The sequence below is a fragment of the Mesitornis unicolor genome, unplaced genomic scaffold, assembly GCF_000695765.1.
Source record: "Mesitornis unicolor isolate BGI_N332 unplaced genomic scaffold, ASM69576v1 scaffold26233, whole genome shotgun sequence".
NCBI lineage: Eukaryota > Metazoa > Chordata > Aves > Mesitornithiformes > Mesitornithidae > Mesitornis > Mesitornis unicolor.
The window spans coordinates 1-22,723 of record NW_010174360.1 but is presented as its reverse complement, the minus strand read 5'-3'; the positions used below and the strand labels follow the sequence as shown (position 1 = coordinate 22,723).

Here is a 22,723-nt window from a genome sequence, read left to right as displayed (position 1 = left end):
GCTTTTGACTCTTGTGATGTGGGAATGAGGCAGGAGAATTGCTCCCCATCCTAGCTTGTATTTTTATTTGATTCTTGGAGCTTATTTAAAACATTTATGGCATGTGAACTGGGAGCTTTTAGTACTGGATTTTATCATTACAGTGTAACAAGACTGAATCTGAGCTAGCAGAATCCTGATCATTAATTTCTTGTGCTGTGCAGGTGTCTCAACTGTATACGTGTTCCTTTTGGCATTGTACTAGGTATTTGAAGTAATGGTTTGCGTAATACTGATTTATATGCCTAGTTTCTTATGGCCTACAGTAAAGAGGAATAATTTAGGGTTCTTTTTTTCTACTCATTGTTCACTTCTGTAGGCTTTTTCAGAGGAATAGAAAATGACAGCCAGGTATTATCTGGCTTTACTGACAATGCTAGGTCTCGAGTTATTTTATTGCAGGTACTAGAATCTGAACTGAGCCTTATTTATCTGCAGCTCAAATGTTTTAAATTATTTCCTGGAAGACTTCTTCCTTATATGTGCTATAGGTAAAATAAATGGTGAGTCAGAATATAGTCTACTGTGTTCTTAAAGTTGGGTTATTTTCCTTCTTGTGGCTTTTTTTACCTGCAAATATCTTTTTTTACCCGATTCCCTGTAATTAGAAACAGTAAAACAATTTGTTGGTTGTGGTCCTGTTGCTGTGCTCTCTGTATGGAAATACCAATTTAGTACAAGATACAAAAGTTACCTTCTCTAAGGAGCTGAGTGAGACTTGATCTTGAAATACCTGTTTCTGAGGACTGCAGCTGGGTGTTATGGTAGTCTTCCATAAATAACTACCAAAATAATGCCTGTAGACATCTAACAGTCAAAGCAATTCCAAAAGTAGTTATACAAGGCCATAGTATTGATTATTTTTTGAATGATTGTGCAAACTCATTAATTCTTCTCTGAAATACCTTTTACCACTAATTAAGCTCTTATGAGCAAGAAATTCTTGCTTATATAGCTAGATCTCTTTTCCTGAATTACTATGTATTTTTCTTGATGCAAATAGAAGTTGCATAAATCTAACTAGAGAAAGAAGCTGTTTTAAAAGCACAGTAGTTAAGTTACTGCTGTAATCGTGCGGATACTGCTGCTCACTCATGACAATGCCAGTTTCATCTGGCATTACAATCAGAGTTAAAAATACTGAAATATTATTGCTCGCTGTCAAACATTGACTTTTAATAGTGTGTTTTTCCTTAATGTTGACAAGTACAAGTTATGCTAGATTGCATTTGTTTTGTCTCCATAAAATAAGGAAGACTGCCAGGAAAGAAGCATGTCATCATAGAATGGCAGCATAGTGTGGGTTGGAAGGGATCTTTAAAGATCATCTAGTCCAATAGATCATCTGTATGCTATATACTGAAAACTGATTACTCTGTATTAAGAATCTAAATGCTCTTGAGAAGAATCTTGGTCTGTGTGTCTTTAAATTAAAATTTGTTTAAAGGTTTTTATCTAAAGTTTTTGCTTAAATAAGATTTTACATTTGCCTCATGAGGCATGGCAGTCAGTCTTCATGCCATGTGTCTTATGACTGTCTCTCTTGTCTTTCAGTGAATGGTAGTGTTTAGAAAGGGTATGTCCCTTCAGGAGAGAGGTGCCAATGTCCAACCGGCCTAATAACAATCCAGGGGGGTCACTGCGACGTTCACAGAGGAACACTGCCGGGGCCCAGCCACAAGACGACGCAGTAGGAGGAAGGTATGACTATTATCTATGAGTGTGTTTTAGTGTGTAAAAGCAAAATTTATGTGAATTGATTAGAAAATTTAATTTTTCTGCCCTGCAATGCAAGCATTGAAGCTTGCATAAAATCTTTTTGCTCCTGAATTGCTATCTGTATTGTTACTGCATGGGATGCAAACATGGATAACTCACTACTGTACATGTTTAGCTAGAATAGCAGTAGTGGATCTACGGGGAAAAAGTGTAGCTTGGCAACATTCCACAAATCACAGGTAGTTAACAAATTTCTTCCCTGTTTTCCTTCCCCGGTAACAAAAATATGGGGGGAACAACAATGAAATCTGGGAAAATCTCCTGTGTATGAAAAGACTGACAAACTGGCACCTCTCTTTTCCCTTGCTCTGCATGTTAATCCTGTGCAACTTTTGAATAACTCAAGAACAAAAGGTTTGCCATCCTTTAATATACTTTCACTAGTAAGCAGGTGAACCAAGTTGTATTTGTTCTGTAACTGACTGCTTCTGCCATGCAGAACAAAAGTGATCCTTGAAACTTTTCTGTGGATGCTGACTGTATAATTATTGCCATGTCCTTTAAGGAATGAAGAGTCTTCATGTGTGTGAGTGAAACCTATGTGGATAAGTCTGCCTTTAATTTTGTTAAAATATTAGTCTAATGAAGAAACATAGTATCGTGGTAGGCATATCTGTTTGTATTCTACTCCCTCAGAGGTGTTACTGGTGCAGTTGTTTGAGTATGTGTATCTTGGGCTTGGGTTTTTTGGTATTGGAGGTCAGTGGCACAAATTATAAAATGCTTTTTACTATGTAGGAATCAGACTAATGTGTAACAAAGATGAGTTGTATTTCTTACAAATATAACTGAGAATGTAACTGTTGAATACATGAAGGAAGATACCTGTTCTTCTAAGGAACCTTGGGGAGAATAATTCAATCTACAAAATGTAGCTTTGCTTTTTCTAAACTAGTATCTACTGTACAAATGAAAAAGCAGATGATGAACACAAGACTTCTGTCCTGGGCATTTGTAGCATAAGGAGGGGGAAGTTAGTGTCTTATGTAGCTGATTATTTTGCAGGCTAGACTTGTTTTTGGAGAACACCCCCCCTCTAACTAAAGCATAGTGAACCCTTCATTCCATTCTGCGTTATCGCTACATCTGAATGAATGTTTAAGTTAGATATTGCCCTATTGTATCTTTCCTTTTTACATTGAACTTGACTGGGGGTAAATAACACTCACTCTCTGAAGAGCTAGAGGCAAGTTATTGGGCATAGAGTGGGGGGGATGCTTCTTTAGATATCTACTCTTAATTCAGATTCTGTAGCAGAATGCCAGGGAAAAGCTCTGCAGTGAGCCAGACAAACTGAAAAATTTTAGGAGCAGCACTGTTTTCTTCTAAGTTACTAATCTGATGTTTTGGTGCATTGTGTGCTGTTACTTGTGCTATCACTTATTGATTCAAGGTGCAACTTGTCTTAAATGACTGGACCTCTTCCACCTTTCACCAAATCTGTGTCAGTCAGACTTTCATGAGTAAGAGTGTGTTACACTCTTGAACTATGTTAGAACTTTATCGGAACCAAAGCTCTTTACTTAAGTGAAGATCACAATCCTCTTTGAAAATGCGGGCTTTTTAGAACAGCACCTCCCTTGTCTTGCCATCTCGGAACAAGCATTTTTGGCTGGCAAAGCATTTAAAAAGGCCTGGATAAAGCACACTGGTTAATATAAACTTTATAATGAATTCAGTTTCTCTTACTGCCCTTTGTATTTCTTCTGTAGTAAGCTGCTGGGCAGAAATGGCTATTGTACAAGGAACAATGTAAGATGGATTTATCAGGTCCTTGAAAAATTTGTAGTTGAAATGGAAAGAGAGAGGCTTTCAGATAAGTTGCTTTTTCTCTGGTTGCCTGTCTTTAGACACAAACCTCGGGACTCATCCTTCTGTAATTAATTAGTGTTGCTTGTATAAATAGCTTTCTAAATGCTGAAAATGCAACAGTTTTTTTCTTAAAGTTTTCTTATGGCTAAGGTGTATGCATTTTCAAAATACAAGTGAAGTGACAAAAACTTGGAGAGTTTATGCAGTGTGTCATTTGTACTGTAATTTCAAATGTTGATGTGAGGTACGCTAATCTAATGTGAGTGGTGGTATAGGCTTTGGTAGTACAGCCAAATGGCCTTGTAGTGGCCTGAACTTTGCTTGTCTCCTGTGCTCTGACAGGAGTGAACACTACAATAGGCTTCAGTTGAGGAAGGTGTTAAAAAGGAGAGAGGCTGGAGAAGTGATACCTCTTCCAAGCTGAAATGCTAATATGTGTCTTTCTATAGTCTTTGACCCTTCTGCAGCTTAAAAGTCTTTTGTTAACTTGCTTGAGTGGCTACTGTTTGCTCACATGAAGACTCTGGAAATTCCAAGCTCCCTTCTGGCCTGGTATGTAAAACATAAATGCAGAATCTTCTTCCTGTGACATCCAATACTTGCAGATTTGGCTTAACCAGAAAGCAAGAATGCAAACCTGTTTTTCTCTAGGCTGAGGTTATTTGATGTCACCCTAATAACATCAATACTTGCAGTCAGAATGAGTGGGGGAAGGAATTTTTTGCTGGAGTTCTACTAGCAATTTCACAGTCAGGGCAGTAACTTGATATGAGCTTTGAGTGTTTGATTTTTATAGTTGCATTCATTTAAGAAACAAACGATGCTAGGCTCATGGACAGTGTAGAAAGATTGTTACAGCACAAATTGGAAGTAAACTTGGCATCTATGATGCCTGCTTTTCTCTAGAAGTAGCAAGGGATGTGTGTCTGAAAACATATAGAAACTGGTGAACTATTTCCCTCTCATGTGTGCATATAACCAATCTGGTCTTGGTGAGGTTGAACTAACATGATTCTTTGCTTTCTGTTGTCAGTAGTGATCTTGAAATAACTTTGTGCTTTGGATGACGTTCTGCTCTTGTGGATATTACAATTCTTACTGGCTTTACTACCAGATTAAAAAGTGTTCAGTGTTATCCTCCTAATTTAGAGCTACTGTTGTGGTGGCACCTTCCTAATTGTACAGCATGAACCCTTGTCTGAACTACTACTTCCAGCACATTGAAGGATGACTCTTTGCAGGTTTGTAAGGAAGCAGTAATGATGCTAAGGCTTCCTTTTGCAGCAGTAAACCAAGGAGGAGTGGGAAGCAGATGCATTGAGAGCATTCTTTTCATGGGAGCAGGAGGGGGGGGATGGAAGGTACTCACTGTCGCTTTCTGAACTCTGTATCTGCATTGTCACCATGTGTCTTGAAGAACTGTGCCTTAAGTTCCCAGTGATGCCATAGTATTTTCTTTGGATAGGAGCAATTTGAAAGTGATATTGTGAGGCATGCAATAATCCGTCTTTTTGAAAGTGGTGTAGTTGACTGTTCCTTTCAGCTGTGAGCAATATTTCATTATATTGGTGTGAAGTAATGGAAGTGGCCTTGTGTACTAGAACTGTTTACCAGTGTTGGAAAACTTTTTTTTTTAGTGGCATGAAATGACAGTGGTGCTTATATTTTAATCTGCATATTGTCACGCTTCTGAAATCTTCAGGAACAGCAGTATTTAAGTAGCATATCAGTTTGATGTGAGTCACGGCTATGCTGTTGCAGTTGTGTATGAAAGGATGATACTTTATACCAAATTTTAAGTTTTCAGCATAAGATATATACATGTTCTTGTGCATTTGGGTTTGAAGGCGAAATGAGAAATAAAGAGATCCTTGGTAGCTGCATAGAGGACCTTGGTATAAGCAGAATCTGGAAAACACTTTGGGCTGACCTTTTTCAAGTTCTAAAACAAGAAGAATGCTTTTGTCAGTTATACTACATTTATTCTGTACAGGATTTGGTTTTGGACTAGTCTTGATAATATGGTGCCATCTTACCCAAGACTTGTGTAAAAACTAAATTTTAAATTGGTGGGGAAGACGGAGTATTTCTGAGGAGAGAATGTAGGATTTTACACAGCTTATTTCATTGGTACTATTGCTTTTTTAATCTTGCTTTTGAAAGAAGTAAAAGGGTGTTTAGTTTTGTAGACTTTGTATTTGGAAACACTTAATACCTCACTCTCAGCTGTTGAGGACCATGACTTAGATGAAACACTGTTTATAACTAACTTCAAAAGCTGTTTTTTTAATATGCTCAGAGTGACTCTTTGAGGACAGGTTTTAGTTGGTTCTTTATTATGGTTTTGCTAAAGAAGGCTAGGGGCTGGTGGTTTCCATGAGAGTCTGTATAAGCACTGCAAACTAAGTGGGGGGTCACTTGTCCACTTCTGTATGTGTGTTATTCTCAACTGTCGACCTCTGAATTAAAATGTGTATTGGCAGACAGCTTTGCACAGCTGAGTGAAGCCTTGGAGTGGGTTATAAAACTGCCTTAAAGTTTGGGGATGAGCACCAAACAAAACCAAACACTTGAAGATTCTCTAAGCACTCAGTCTTCCTGGACCTGCCCCTGTGAATGGAAATGGACAAACACAAGCTCATAAATACTTACTGTATCATTCCTCATCATTAATGAGGAACTTAGCCTCTCAAAATACTTGTTGCTGGAATATTTAAATGAAGATTTTGAATGAATGATACACTAATGAAAAAGAATAGAGCTTGTAACAGGGTAAGTTATGAGTTAAAAGCCTTGACTTAATAGCAGAAGTGCAGGTATCTTACAACCTTTAACAATTCTAGCTTCCTATGCACCTTTTGTAGCACTTAGTTCTCCAAGTGTTACCCTTTTTGTTTCTAGCACATCAGATTATTCTGACTACATGTGTATGTAAGTTAGCTTTTAATGAGACCTTAAGCAAACTGTCACAACCTTAATAAATTGGGACAATGTTACTTGTTATTTGGTGTGTGGTTAAAGTTTTCAACTTAATCCTGTAGTCTCTCCAAATTGTCAGTCTACTTTCCCTCATATAAATCGTATATATTTATCCTCAAATCCTCATATATAGAGGAGTTAATGTCATGCTCCTTTTTAACTGGCGTGCTGCTGCGTGCACAGTTGCTGTTGTCTTATGTCCCTTGTCTTTGTGAATGATGAAATTCAATGAGAAGCAAGAGCACAGTAGGTCTTTAAAAATATTTTTTTTTAAAAATCCTCATTAGTCTTGACTTCCTAATTATAATGTTTCTAGTGTAACCTTTCTGCTGTGTTTATGACACAGTTATTTCTACTGATAATTTGATCGACAAAGAAAACAAAGCAAATGCAAATAGTCTGCACAATACAGTATTCATGATCTCCAGGATATAGTTCTAGCTTTATTGGTTCACATAAATTGGATGTTGGTATGAAACTGTTTATAAGACTTGTAAGGACCTGAAGGATTTAAAGGTGGAAGAAGGAGGGGAAGCCTGGTACAAGTGGAAATTCTTCCATGCATAATTTAAGTACCTGATGTTTTGATGTATTGGTTTAGCTATATTTTAGTTGAAAAGATCTTCAATAATTTGTGTTCTGTGAATACTTAAAAGCACTAAGTTGAATCCAGTTCTAATTAAAGCAAAACAAAAATATTTAAGGGAAAATAACCTTTAAAAATATACTTTAGAATAACCGCATCTTGCTTAGTTAGCTTACATAAAAAAATGAGATTCTTGCCAAATGTAAATTATGTAATAACTTCTGTTACTCCCATAATAAAAACATTTCAAGGGGAAAATTAAATTTTGCACCTTAATCTTTTGTTGGGAAAAGGAAAATACTCAGGTTTATGTGAAACATTCACAAGTTTACCTTGATGGAGTTTGCTATTGTGAGCAATTTTATTTCACTTGCTTTTGATAGTAAAAAATATTTTCTTCTTGTATTAGAAATAAAAGCAAATTAGTAGAGTATGGAGAATATGCTGTTCATTTAATCTTTTCAGACTCTTACGCTTTTAGGAAGGTGTGCTTTCATCTGTTTGAGTAACTGACGAGAATAATATGGAAAAATTTGGCTCTAAGCAAATTGTCATGTGGTTATCATCTAGGTCATTAGTCTTGGTATTTTTTCCTATTAAAGCTTATATTTAAGTTTCTGTTGAAATTCTTAAGAGGATGGGGAAACTTTCTAGTCAATAGCAGGCTTAGCTCTGCTGTTGCTACTGGATTTCTGGCATTTGGTTTGAAGAAGCTACTTGAAAGCTTGTGAATTCCTTGTACCTCTTCCACTTACTCTTTTGGCCTAAACCTTTTGATGTTTTGGGTCAGGGATTGGGTCTGGGGTCATGGGTTGGAGCAGGACATTTAGATCTGAAGTCTGCATTTCTCACCTTCCCCTGTATGATTCAAGTATGTTTGTGTAGCTCAACTCAAAGGACTAGATAGCCCAGGTTAATAGCATATAAGTATGTGATCAGCAGTTCTTTAACTTTGAACCATTGCTTAACTTGAAACATTGCTTCCAGTGTTAATACTAGACTTGTTTGAGGTTTCATAAAGGGTGATGGTGCTTGGGGTTTCTCTATAGGCAGGATATGAGCAGTAGAGTTTTCCTGGTTACAGCTGAGTCAAAAGTGTGTTTTATCCAGGGAAGTACAAGTGAGATGTCTCTAGCCTTAGCAATTATTTATACTGGTGTTTTAAATGCTGATGAGCCATCTTTTCTGAGTCTTGCGGATGGTAATTCTGATTGGTTTTGAAAGCAGATGTGGAATATGTGAAGATGTAACTTAAGTCTTAAATTTTATCTATGGTATAGTATGATCTTTGTCCTTCAGTCAGAGTTCATACAATAAACCTTTTTTCACATGCAACTGAAAGCTGTTTGGAAGACCTCTTTTAGCTTATCTATGTGAAACTCGTGCCTTTCCCTGACATCAGAGGTTTCCTATCTCATCTGACTGCCTGCATTTCCTCATTCCTCTTATTTCAGCTGTTACCAAACAGCTCTCAATCCTTGAATTGGAGGATCTGCAGCCAGAAGATAACTGGCAGGATTGAGCTTTCCTCTGAAGTAGAACTGATTGCATTCCCATTCCAAGCATTTGATTTTCTTAAATGGAAGAGCAAGGAGACACACTTAAATGCTCATAACACTATAAAGTCTAAATGCATGGAATCTTGAGGTTGATGAGTTTATTTCTGTTTCTGAGAGGAGGTCTTTGACAGGTGCTCTAGTCTTGTGCCTTACTGTGGTAGCTTAATGTTTTAAGTGAGTAATTCAGTAATCTTACATACCAGAAAAATTTGAATTTCTCTGCACAGCTCAGTTATGAGAGGATGTTTTATTCATTTAAAATGACTAAATAATTGTGTGCTTTACAAAACAGTTACACTGATAGTGATCTGTAACTGTACCAGGTGTTTCTTTTGAATTATTGCTTTAGTGTTAGGAGTAGATATGGAAAGGCTTGAAGCTGTAAACTACTTGTAAATGGTCCCCCCCCAAAAAAAATTTCCACCTATAGACTTGTATCTGTATCTTGGAATCCTGATAGCTTTCTGTTTTGACTTTCTGCTGACAGGTCACATTTAGGGCAGGCAAAACATAAGGCACATAGCCCTCCTGAGAGTAGGAAATCTATTTCAAAGACACCCAAAGTGCAGTCTAATACTACTACCGAGCAGTCCAAGGGACACTTTTCTAAAAGGTAATTGCGCTTCATATTCATATGTTAACCAGTGTTATCTGCGCTTCACAACTGTGCATAATATATCTAGTTATACAGAGTTCTTATGTATGACTTAATAGATTTTAACTAATCTAGATATTGCATTCAGTGGATGTTTTTCAGTGTTTCACATTCTGTGTTTTGTTTTTCTAATTCACCAATGAAGAGCATTCCATCAGTGATGGGGAGGAAACAATTTCTGCATAACTAGTCCTGGAATACTTGTGAAGTCTTTCTCCTCTTTTTTTCCCACTTCATATTGAGGAAAGATTGCCCAAGGCATTCTGAACAATGTCCAAAATTAATTGAAACGTGTACTAATCTGAAATGTTTTGTGTTCAGGGTAGTAATCTTTGTTCTTCATACACCTCTGCTATATGCACACTGGAACAGTTTTCTATCATGTAGAAGAGAAATTTGGCTTTTTTGTGTGATTTATTACCTCAATTTCATCTTTTCATTAAGAGCCTTCCTTGAACTAGAATCCAGTTCTGACTAGTTATGCAATACTCCTTACTCTCTTGTGGAACTTAAATTCTTAAACATTCAAATAATAGTTTCATGGCTTGAATTTGTTTTTTATTTTTAATCAGTTTGACATATCTATTAAAAAAATCAGTAAAGTCGATCCAAGTTACCTGACATTTTCATCTTTAAAAAAGACTTTTATTATTTTTGTTTTGCAATTTATTTTGGTTTTCATGCTAGCAAATATTAGCAATATCTCTATTCTCATACAAGCATGCTTTTTATTTGTTTCAATGTAAACTTAATCAACAGTGTGACCTGTGGTTTCCTTTATTACAGAATACTGATGTTTATCTTGTGTTGCAACTGTGATGTTTCTTTTGAGTTCAACACTAACACTGTTCCTCCTTACTTCTACAGAGGCTGTAGTTCATCTACCCTTTCAGTACTACAAGAAGAAGATTCAGAGAGAGTCAGTACTTCAGAAAAGCAAAAAACGGGGCAAGTGCCTAAGAAAGACAATTCTCGAGGAGTTAAACGCAGTGCTAGTCCAGATAACAGGAGGACCAATTCTCCTAGCTCTGCTAAAAAACCCAGAGCACTTCAGCACACTGAAACTTCCTTGGAAACTGACAAGCCACATACTAAATCTAAGAGAAGACACTTAGACCAAGAACAGCCGAAGTCTACACAATTGCCATCAACAAGCAAAGCTCACACTGAAAAAGGTGGAGCTGCTGGTAGCTCCCGAAGTCAGAAAAGGAAAAGGACAGAGAATCTGTCTTGTATAAAGGGTGGTTCAGCAGTTGAATCAACTGGAGCTGAAGAGCAACCAGCAAAACTCTCCAAGCTGGCTTCAAAATCGGTGACCTCAGCCAAAGCTGGGTGTAGCACCATCACTGATTCTTCTTCTTCAGCTTCCACATCCTCCTCCTCTTCTGCTGCTGCCTCTGCTTCTTCTACTGTCTCTCAGGGTGCCAGAGTGAAACAGGGAAAGGACCAGAATAAGGCTAGACGTTCCCGTTCTGCATCCAGCCCCAGTCCAAGAAGAAGTAGCAGGGACAAAGAACCAAGTAAAACAAGTGGCTCTTCAAAGTTTGACTGGGCTGCTCGATTCAGCCCGAAAGTCAGTCTCCCCAAGACAAAACTGTCTCTGCCAGGCTCTTCCAAGTCAGAGACATCAAAACCTGGACCTTCAGGACTACAGGCTAAGCTAGCAAGTAAGTTGTTGTTTTGTGGAAGACAAAGCATGTATGTTTTAAAATCAAGTCTTCTAAACAGATACCTTTATTGTTTTCAGGCTTATTAGGATCATCTTAGAGAAATTAACTTTTAGTGTATTCTGAATTTTTAAGTAAGCTGTAACTGAAACTATGGCTAAAGCATATGATTTAACTACAGTTAGTGTTCTATAAGTTTAAGTTGCTTTTCTGTTTTGAAAATCATTTAAAAAAAATATATGCAAAATTGTATTGTGATGGGCACATACACATTATGAAACTCTTGATTATATTCCTCCTGTCAGATTTTTTTCTTTCTGTCCCAAAGTGGGAATGATAAATGCTGGAAAACAAGTAGATAATACATGGTTTCTTGTTTCAAGCCTGCTTTCTTAATTTTTCCTTACTGTGAGAATCTCTGATATTTCTTTAAGAACAGTAATCTTGTAAACCTAGTGTGCCAGGTACACTGGTCACTGTATCTCTTAAATTGTTCTTATAAAATATGTTCTTTCTTCTCTGAATTGGAATAGCAAGTACTGTTCTTAGACATTGTCACTGAGAAATACAGACTGTGTCCAAGCAGAGCACCTGCTTACCAGTGTGCAGATATGCTTGTAGCTCTGTTGCCTTAAAGAAAATAATTTTGAAATGCATTAGCCTGTCATTGTGTAATGTATGATTTACTTACAGCATGTATTCTCTAAAAACTTGATTTAGGAAGTTGGATTCCTAAGCTTGCTTTACTGTTGTTCCTTTACCTAGACACAATCACATATATGGGGGCATATCTATAGCTGATACTAATGCAGGAAATACATGAAATAAAAGATGAGCAACTGGATGTCTTTCCGTATAACAAGAGTAGATTTAATTGACCTAACAGGCTTTTTGGTGGTTCATCAAAACTTGGTGAGTTTTGAACTTGCATGACTAGAGTATTGATTCTGGAATGATCTAACCTAATTGAGGAAGAATGGCACTGAGGAAGGAGAGAGGAGTTACTTTTTTTAATAGCAAGGCTTTACCTACTCCATTGTTCAAGACTTACTGGGTAATGAATTCCAGAGTAAAAACTCTTGAATTTGTGCAGACTGAAGTAAGGGGAAGTGGGTAGGAATTTGGCAAGAATAGAACTGATCAAATCCTTAGCTAAGTCTATCCTTGAGTTACAGGCAATGAAGAAAAGCAAAGGGAGGAGAAAGCATTGAGAAAACAATGAGAAGATGAAGGCAGAGAGTAATTTATGTGACAGGTTACAAAACTTTAAGCAAGGAGTGAGAAGGGGAAGGGTGGGATAGCACAGTGTAAGGGGAGATGTGTGTTGAGTAGCTTGAAAAACAGCATTGGGAAGATGAACCTAAACAGTCTTCACAAAGAATGTACTGAGAAAGCCAGCTTGACCATCTTTAGCTCTTCCATGATCTGAAAGTCGTCTATTGCAAAAAATCGAAGTTGCACTAAGACATTCAAGTATAGGTCACAGAACCAAGTTTGGTATGGACTGTAGAGATACTTGTGTATATATAAAAAGTCACTGCTGAGGGGCACAAAGCATGGTGAAAGACATTCCTAGACTCAAGAGAGATTAGTTACTTTCTATAAGTGGTATTACAATTTGAGAGGTTGGGAAAGTAGTACTAACAGGTGATACTAGTAAGTCTAAAAGGTCTGATGCCTCTTTATTTTACTGTAGGTTACATTAAAGCTCCAGTTGTGGTTATATCAAATATCATTGATCGGAGTAAGTGACTATACAGAGTATTGCTAAGAGTATGATCTCAACCTAGAAGTCTTAAACTTTCTGATATTTTCAAATAGTCTCAGCCTTTCAAATAGTGCATTAGAAATCTTTGACAACAGATGGAAGTGATCTTAGAATCAATAGTAACCATTGTTAGCTTAGCCCTTTAAAAAAAAAAAAAACACCACAAAAACCAAAACAAGCCTAAAAAACTCTCTTCTGTCATACAGCTTCATTAACTTGAAAACATTGGGACAAATTTTAAATATTTTAATACTTGTATTTAATAAAATACTAAAATGTGTGTTTTGGATCATGCTGAGATGTGTCAAAAAAACCATTAAAAACTAAACCTCAAGGGTAGGTTTTTCAGGAAGAATAGATAAGTTAAAACTTAATTTTCTGCAGCAAGCTAGTACCCTTAGAGGTTAAGGGAGCAGAAGTAGGTGATTTTTTGCACAAACAGTAACAGTCATAAAGCCTTCTAAAGCAGCAAGGCAAACAGTGATCTAGATTAAATTACTGAGGTAGACACCCCTCTACCTGGAAACATGTCCTTAGAAGGCATAGTAATCCTGTGTAGAAAGTAAAAGTTTAAAACTCGGTATATAGGTGTATAATATTAAATGGATGTTTGAAGAAGGTTGAAATAGGACTTACAGAGCTAAGAGAAACAAAAAGCAAATGCAAGCATAACTCTGGAAGGAGATGCAAAAACTTCAGGAGAAATGATGGGAAGCAGTTTTTTTAGGAAAAAGGTGGGAGGAAATAGGGCATTATTCTTGGTAACATACGGTCGGTCATATCTATATAAATACTATGCTGTTCACTTCTGGGTGTTGCAGTTCAGGAAGTACAAGAATGAATTACTAGTATTTGTGATTTTTGAAAGAAAAAACAGATGAGCTGAGCTGGCCTATTCTATGTAGGAGAAGACTGGAGAGAGACATGGTTTGCTGTCTTTGCAGAAGCTTTTCACATACTGGAGGGGAATACCCTGAGGTTTCTTCTCCAGTTCTCACTGGATAATTAATAGGTGTTAAATGCAGCCAGGGTGACTTTCAGTCTTCTGCTACAAAGCAGTCTTTGTAACTGAGCAGTGATATCACTGGCTAACAGCTACAAAAATTGTTGAAAGAATAGAAAGAATAAAAACAGGCTAGACTGAAGTCTTTCACCTCTATAGCTAAATATTTCTTGATGGGCCAAAAAAGGAGCAAGTTTCTCTTTGTTTCTCTCTTGATTTGACTATTCTCACACCCCTTTCAAGCATTATATTTTGTAGGGGCTTTTTAAGTGTTACAAACTGGGTCATCTCCCTGATTATGTAACAGTATAAAAACAAGCTGAATTATGTCTCCATTATTAGGGAATTCTCTACTGTCCTTTGTGTAGTGGCTTTTGGCCCTTAAGTAGGAAAAAGCTGGCAATGATAGCTGAGACACTGCTGAGAGAAGGGTGACTTAAGGTAGCTGTCCCTGACTGAGAAGCCTCTACCTAACACTTGAAGATTCGGGGGGCTGAAGAGGTTATTGTGATACAGTGAAAAGCCACATGGAGCATGAATGGTGTATAACTCCTGGCTTCAAGAGATATGGCAGATTTGAGAGAGAAGAAAATAGCTCTGAATTAGTTTATTTGGGTTTGTGGCTGATGGTGCTATTTGCATGAGGGTCATTAGAGCCTTAGAGTTGTGAACTTGGAATTGAGGAAATAAGATGACTAGTTTATAAGATGACTAAACTTGATTTAATTGCAGTGATGAGCTTTGTGGGGCTGGAGTCGAGCTGAGATGTCTGGGTTGGTACTGAGGGAAGGGCATAGCAGACTATTAGGATGACAGGATGTCATCTTGCCTTCCCCTGCCACCTTATTGTGTGAGAAGAACAGCCGAACACAAGAGCCAATCTGAAGTTTAAACTTTTAGTCCTAAGAAGTAAACCTCTACTGATTATCCTTCTGCACTGCAAGTAAAGAACTTTCCAGGTTATGGACTGTCATAGTTTGACTAACTCTGTTTTGGCCTGAGTGATACACTCAGACTTATTTTAAGTGAATGCAGTACAGTTGCATTCATAACTTTTCTTTCACGTAATAAAAAATGCCTTTAAAAAAATACTTACCAGCAAACACACTTAAATGTGAAGATGTTATTAAGATTTTTGGTTTACTTCTGTTAAGCTGCGCTGTTCAGGTTTAGCCTGTTGGGGTCTATTTTCCTTCAAAGTCATTAACATAAGTGTTTGGCATGCAAATAGAATTATGTCAGGGCATAAGCAATATATCTCTTTGCTTTAAGAAAACTGGTTACATCTGAAGTTTTCACAGTTGCTAAATGTGAACTTCTTAAACTTTTTAAAAAAAAAAACCCACCTTGTTTATTGAAAGTCTATCTCTGGTCATAACTTTTACTAGCTCTTTGAAACCAATCTCTTGACGATGGTTCTATATTACAGAAATAGTGCTGAATAAGCAACTTCTAGAGATGAACATCAAACCAATTTCCCTGAAATCCCTTGTTATGTTGTCTGTGTCAGTGTGATAGGTGCTGTCATCAGGTGATTACAGAGTGTCTCTGTTCCCATCTCTCTGAATGCTGGTTGCACCCTATTTACCAGTGAAAGCCTGGGGCTTTTTGCCTGCAGCAGCTCTTAGACTTAACTCTCAGCCAGGAGGCCATGCTGGCAGCATGTCAGAGGGAAAATTGATTTTGATGCCAGTGTGAGTGAAAGGAAAAAGGTTCCGTCCTGTGCTGAAGAAATTAGGAGTCCTGAGCTTATGGTATTGGGAAGACTTGGGATTTGCCCAAGATATGCAGGTGGTAAAACTTGTTAAGAAGCCTTCTTGAACAATGAATTTTAAGGGTAGAGAGTGGCATTGAGCAACAGGAAGGGAGCCGGCTTTGAGGAATCTGTTGTTGTTTCTCTTAGCCTTTGGAATGATTAGAGGGAGATGGAAGCTCTCTGTGTGCCCTGGTAGATATATCAGAGATAGAGAAATAGACTTGGGAAAAGAGAGCCATGCAGAAAGACCTGACAAGTAGAATGTTCTTCCTGAGCAGCAGGAAGAAATGAGCTCAACTCTTCTGGGTGATCTGTTCTACAGCTCATCTACCAAGTAGTAGCTGTAACTACATTCTCTAAACCCCTCTTTTTAAATAGATGGCTCAGCTAATTTAATGCTTCTTACAGAAAACGACAACCTATTTCACAGCTTCATTGCCCTACTGCTTCACGGTGTCTGTGCTTATCTGGCCTGTGTTAAGCAAGCTCAGCTTACCACACTGGCAGAATACTGATGGAACAATAAAGTGTGCATCAAGTGTGTGCTTTGTGTATCTTGGGATTGGTTTAAGGTTGATAAAACATGAGTGAGTGTACCATACTGGTAAACAACAGTAAGCTGTACTGTTGGCCAAAACCTTTGCCCTTAGCAGAGATCTTATTTTGATACAAATTAATTGTACTTCACTTATGGTGGGTGTGTAGTGTCTCTTTGATAGCCTATTACTAAGCTGATATGAAGTTATTTAATATTTAGTTCTGACTACTTGAAAATGAGTACCTACGGATTTGAAGTAGTAAGTGGCATAGTGACATAATTAATTAAAATGTATTTGTATATTTTTCCAGTCAACTCTACTGTAACAGGATGATTACCTTATTCTACTAAATGTAAAGTAATAGTACATCTCACTTAGTTTTACCATACTGTTATTGATACAGAATAGCCTATTAATCCATATATGCAATATGGACTTGAAGTGGTAAACATATTTTATAATACAGTGATGTAGTTCTATACCTAGTTCCATTGAAAGCATGTATTTTTTTTTACTGTAAAATATAACTGGCTGTGAGGGGAGTTTTTTATATGTGCACTTCTAGAACTTGAGAAGCTTAGACACCTATGGCATGGGAGCCTGCTGCAACTGTTCTAAACTGTCTTCTATCTCTATAACACACTCATTTTCCGTCCCACTTTGCAAGGATTTTACTATATGTAAATAGGGTTGAAGTCATTGTGTGCTGTAGCAACTTAAATTTTTGACTTGAAAGCATACATAGTAAAAACGCCACTGTTTTTTAAATATATATTTTTTTGTCACATTTCTTGAGTTAGTAAGCCAGGCGTATGGTAAATACACAAATATAAGGTTAACCTTCATCTGCATGGAACACAGGGCTGTGCTTCTGGGTCAAATATAGTAGTGTTTGAAAGTAGAGGCTATTGACCCGGTCAGTAGTAGCTTTTCAGATCACTTTCTCTTTACTGTTTAAATATCTGGTCAGAAGCTGCATAGTTAACACGTCATCCCTCAGTACCGCTGCTCAGCATTCCTGGAATGTTTTAGGATTAAGAAAATAGGAGCCAGTTTGATAGTACTGTGTTCAAAAGCATTACACACTTAAATAAGTTTTATTTATGCTTTATTGCCAGAAGGGGGAGCAGTGATGTAACTTTTTCATCTTTCCAAAATTACTTACATTTGTTCTATTAATAGTATGCCTAAGTAGAATGTTACGGGGTTCTCTTATTATGTATTGTAAGGGTGGGGGGAATAAAACTGAAAAAATTACAATGCAGCTGGTGAATAAGAAACTTTATGCTGCACAAATTTACTCAGAGATGGGAAAACAGATGCAGCTACCGCTGCCGACCTCCCCAATGTAATTGCTTATTGTATCTTTATCTGAACCTAAAGCATCTAAGTGTTTTGAACATCAACATGTAGAAATAATAAACTTGTGTTCTATAATGTGATATTTGTTTAGTATAAAAAAATACTTCTAAGCCTGTCTATAACTGTAGTGTGTAGGTTAGGAAAAGGTGTCTAGGTAACAACTTGGAGTTTAGTATTACTTAATACAATGAGTAAAAGTGAATATCTGAACCTTTCTTTTACTAGTTTAGCAGTTCAGTGTAAGATGACTAAAAGCTCATGTGGGCTTGTTGTTTTTATGTAGAAGCTGTTACTCTACACAGAAGTTTCCTCTACACAGAAGTTTCATTTCTTTACAGAACTGTGTATTTAAAAAAACTAATTTACTCTCAAATCTTTACATATTACATAGGTCTAAGAAAATCTACAAAGAAGCGCAGTGAATCACCACCTGCTGAGCTCCCCAGTTTGCGGCGGAGCACAAGGCAAAAGACCACGGGCTCCTGTGCTAGCACCAGGTAAAAATTAAAATAATGAAACACTACTACTGCAGTGGGTTGATAGGAATGTCATTTTCATGCAGGAAAACTGGCGTTGTCTATCTCTGCTATTGTAGAAGTAGCTGTAGCTTTTCAGGCCTGCTGGGTTACTGTGTGCTCTAGTGTCATGGATAGTGCACAGAATTTTTGTTGCTATCAGACCTTCAGTAAGTCCCTCAGCTGTGGGTGTGGACAGAAACACCCAAAGCCAATATTACAAGTTTAAGTAATCTTTTCCTTAGGAAGATGTTGTTTAAAAAGGTAATTAAAAGAGACAGTACTAGGCTACTGTCCATAATGAATAATAAAATAGATGGCTATTTTAAAAATTAAGACTTCATGGTACCACATAGGAGTCTAAGGGTGTATATTGTTGACCTGTCTGTTTGTCAGCAGCTGCATCTGAACAATATTACAAATATCTGAGTACTTAATATACCTTCTGATGCAGGGGAAAACCAGTCCTGAATTAATAATTTTAAACAGCTGGTAGATTAAATGGGAGGGAAGTGCAAATGTGTCCTGTGATGCAAATAATTTTTGTAGTTGCATATATTCTGAAGCTAGACTCTTGAAGCCTAAACAAGCTTTTATTTTTTTCTTACACCTCAACTACATTTAGGTGTCCCAGCACAACTTTTCCCTCTTTCATGCCATAAAAAAGCCCAACAAAAACAACCACACACAAAAACCCACAGCTTCTGAAGTTGGGTTTTGAGTGTGCATTTGAATTTGTGTACTTTCTAGGCATGTATATTTGTAGTGGTGTTCACAGTAGTGTTTAAAAAAGCAAATTAAAAAAGGCCCTTGAACTTTTTCTGGTACTGAAAACCAAGCTGAACATCAGTGCTTTCAATAGTTCAGAACTTCCTTTAAAGAAGTTTAGTCTGTCATTGAACTTCTCAGTTGTGTATGTGATTTGTAACTAACAGTCACTTTAATCTTGCTTAATTTTACTATTAGATTTTAGTCGACTGCCTTGTCTTGAAGGGTATGTAAGGACCTAGCTGTAATGCATTGCTATAAACAAATTGGAGCCATGGTTGCAGGGCAAAGAGGGTAAAGAAGAGTTGGATAATTTTGTGAAGACCGAATCTTAGACAAATCTGTTAGTTTGTGCAACTTTATGGTAGTCTCACATTAATAAATCTCTTATTTTAGTTCATAAGGTCTGAAACTTTGTTTTTTGAATATTTTAGTCGGCGAGGCTCTGGCCTGGGCAAAAGAGGAGCAACTGAAGCTCGCCGACAGGAGAAGATGGCTGATCCTGACAACAGCCAGGATGGAGTTAACTCTTCAGCTGCGCGTACAGATGATGCTCCCCAGGGAGCTGCAGGTAAGAAGAAATTCCAGCTGAAGCATTCTTAGTGTAGTTGCTGATATAAACTTTGCATTTAAAAATAATTAAATTGATTAAGTTCTGGGGAGAAGTTACAGAAGCTGGTAAATAATTCTGAAAGGTTTTTTGTGAGGGACCTTTACTTTTGAATCTGATCTCTTGGATATCTGGTACATGTTTCAGTTACACTTTTTTGTAGTGTCCAAACTATGTCCAATAAAGTAGACTTCAGTTTTCAGTCATTTACCTTTTTAAGTAAAAAAACCAAACATTTAACCTCAGCTGATACTAGGTAAATTACGGCGCTGCCAACCAAAGAGGCCCCAAACTGTTCAGAATACAGAAGAGATGATTTAACTGTAAAAGCTCTTTTGTAACTACTCATAAATTACAAGTTTCTGTTGAAATTGCAAACATGTCTGTACTGGAGAAATTTGTAACAAATTTAAATATCCTTCCTTGCACAGTCCTATTAAATGGTACTTAATTTTATTGTCTGGTCCTAATTAGTAGTGAGTTCAAAGGAGTTTTCCAGCAATTGTGCTGGATTATAAAAAATCTCAAATGTTCTCTGCTTAAAGCTAGCTATGTCAGAACAAAAAGTCAAAATTAATGGAAACTTAAGTGTAGCATAAAGCTTAATTAAAAAAGCATACATTTACTAAGGGTACAGCTAAATCTGTCTGAAAGGTTACTTGGTGATCTAACTGTATTATTCCATTATCTTGTGTTGATATAGCCTCTCTCTTCAGGTTTTTGGAAAGTATTAGACCCGTAGAGTCATCTATTTAAAATAACAATTGTTCAGAAGTATGATGGTAGCAGCATTAAATGCAGAGTAGAGCGCTCTTCTGATTGTGGGCACTTTTTCTCGGTAGTGGAATTGATGCAAATTCTGTAGCTTTAAAGCCACTGCAACTTGCATTAACCTGTTTTATTTCTTTAGCTTCTAGTTCTGTTGCTGGGGCTGTGGGTATGACAACCTCTGGAGAAAGTGAGTCAGATGATTCTGAGATGGGAAGACTACAAGGTATAGAAGTTATTAATTTACAATTCTTTTTTTTTTTAATTGTTTGCAGCCTATAAATAGCCATACCTACTCAAAGTCTGTATTATATATAATGTATTTTGTTACTCTGTCTGTGAATGTGTTGCTTTGCTTACATTAGTTCTGAAGTATGGAGTTACAAACCTTAATTCACTAAAGATGCAAGAATTTGAAAGTTATGTCTGGAGGGGGTGGTATAGTGTCCTTACTCATTTATGTGATGTATAATACACTATTGAGGGTTTTTCAGGAGGAGGTGGAAGGGAGAGAATTGAGAACTCAGTCATATTTAAGTGTGTACGTTCAAATATATTAATATAAGTCTTTGCAAGAATGTTTTCAGTTGACAGGCCAGGTTAGGCCTGCTGTTACTCTGCCTGCTTCTGGTTAGCATTTTGTTTGTGCTTGTCATTTGATACCTATATTGCTGTAAGCTTTGACCAAACAAAATCTAAATGTTCTTACTGTTTGCTTTTGTATTTGGGCTACAGGATTCAAGTATCTCAAAATTTAAGAGTACAGACAGGTATAAACTCAGTTTGCATGTCCTGCAACTGTTTAAGGATTTTGCCACTATACTGCAAGGAGTTCTGCAATCATGATATCCCTTGCAAATGACAAGTTTTGGTTAATCTGGATATTTAATATGGAATTCAGTTCCTGAAAATGTGAAGATAAGCTTAACCTGTTTTATGTAGTTTGAATTCAGAGTTGAAATTATAGTCTGGTGTATCTGCTATTCTAGATCTACTCTTGTAATAATTTAGTATACCAGATTTGTTCTGTGAAATATATAACTTGGGAAACTCAGTGGTTGAATTCTTAAAGAGCCTTAATGCTCTGGTGCATACAAAAATGAATTATTTGTTTCCTAAAGGTCATCTCTTTGGTGGTGATTAGAAATCAAAGTAGTCAATTATAGCATCATGGAATTGAAACGTGAAAAATATATAGAAGCTTTGACAATGGCTGTTATCCTCTGTTTGCTTTTAGCTCTATTAGAGGCTAGGGGTCTTCCTCCTCACCTGTTTGGCCCTCTTGGTCCTCGGATGTCGCAGCTCTTCCACAGGACAATTGGAAGTGGAGCTAGTAAGCAAAGTTTGTCTAATTTGACTTAACTCTTTCCACTTCCGGACTAGTATAATTCAGCCACTAGTAAATGCTAATATTTGTATTAGCTTCATAGGTTAATGTAACATTTTACATGTTGGAGATTTGTATGTAATGATAGTGCTAGACCACTGGTCAACAATATTAATTTGCTTGTCTTCCTATAAGGAAGATAAATTTGTTTTAGCCACATATATTTTCTTTTTTGAGGCTTTTTAATGTTCCATTTTAGGTGGGGAAGGGAGGGTTCTTGCCTTTTCTCCCCTTTTTCTTTGGCATGATGGGCCGCTTAACAAAAGATCTCTCAAATCCCCTTTGAGTTTTTTTGCTAGCTTTAAACAAATGCCTAAACTAGCTTTAAAACTTATTAGTACATGTCAGTTCTAAGGTATGTTTCTAGTTTCAAAAGTGTGTTAGGTTTCAGACAAATAACTTCCTTCAGACAGTGTGTCAGTGAGAACATGGTCCCTGTTCCTTAGTCTTATTCCATCATGTCTGCATTTGGCAGCTGGATAAGATGTATACCTTCTTGTCCAAGTTGGTTTGGCTTCCCAAGGGAGCCAAAGGCAGCCTGTTACACTGCCTGCTAAGAGGAGGATGGGGTCTCATGGATATACTTCATGTGCTGTTATCCAGGGGCTGTACTGAGAAGTCCTTTGCTTTATAAAGGTGGAGTGGTGTGGGTTTGGCACCTGCTGTAGGTTGACAAGATGGCTGTGGTGAACAGTGTGGTGGACTCCCTGTGCTGACCAGTCTGCACTGGAAAGACAGTCAAGTGTGAGATTTCTGCCTCCCTTTCATATCCCCTCCCTGTTTTTATGACAGGGAAAGGAAGTGAAACTACAAATACAGAGGAAAACAAACCATCTCTGGCCTTCCACTGTGGCAGAAGTGTAGAATAACAGTTCCCTTGTTTTCTAATATCATCTTTCCTAATCTTTTTTCTGGATATCTAGGTTCTAAAGCCCAACAGCTTTTACAAGGTCTCCCAAAGCCACTGATGAAAGTCAGCAGCTACAGGCAGTGATTGAGATGTGCCAGCTGTTGGTCATGGGAAATGAAGAAACATTAGGAGGATTTCCAGTCAAGAGTGTTGTACCAGCTTTGGTAAAGATTATATCTCATCTTTCTATTGGAGGAAATAATATTTCACTCAGTATCTTTACATAAGATATTATTTATTTATATATAAAATATTTATATA

The 22,723-nt window shown here is 37.2% G+C and overlaps 1 protein-coding gene across 1 annotated transcript; it reads left to right on the top strand.

Annotated features, from left to right (window-relative positions):
• Positions 1–1,642: 1,642 nt before the first annotated feature.
• Positions 1,643–22,675, top strand: LOC104537989 (E3 ubiquitin-protein ligase TRIP12-like; the record flags this gene model as incomplete). Its single annotated transcript, XM_010181025.1, is given in 8 exon segments — positions 1,643–1,740; positions 10,277–11,076; positions 17,896–18,001; positions 19,222–19,358; positions 20,308–20,391; positions 21,403–21,498; positions 22,476–22,507; positions 22,510–22,675. Coding segments are annotated over 8 exon segments (1,519 nt in total), but the record flags the coding sequence as incomplete, so codon positions are not given.
• Between the last annotated feature and the right edge of the window lie 48 nt (positions 22,676–22,723).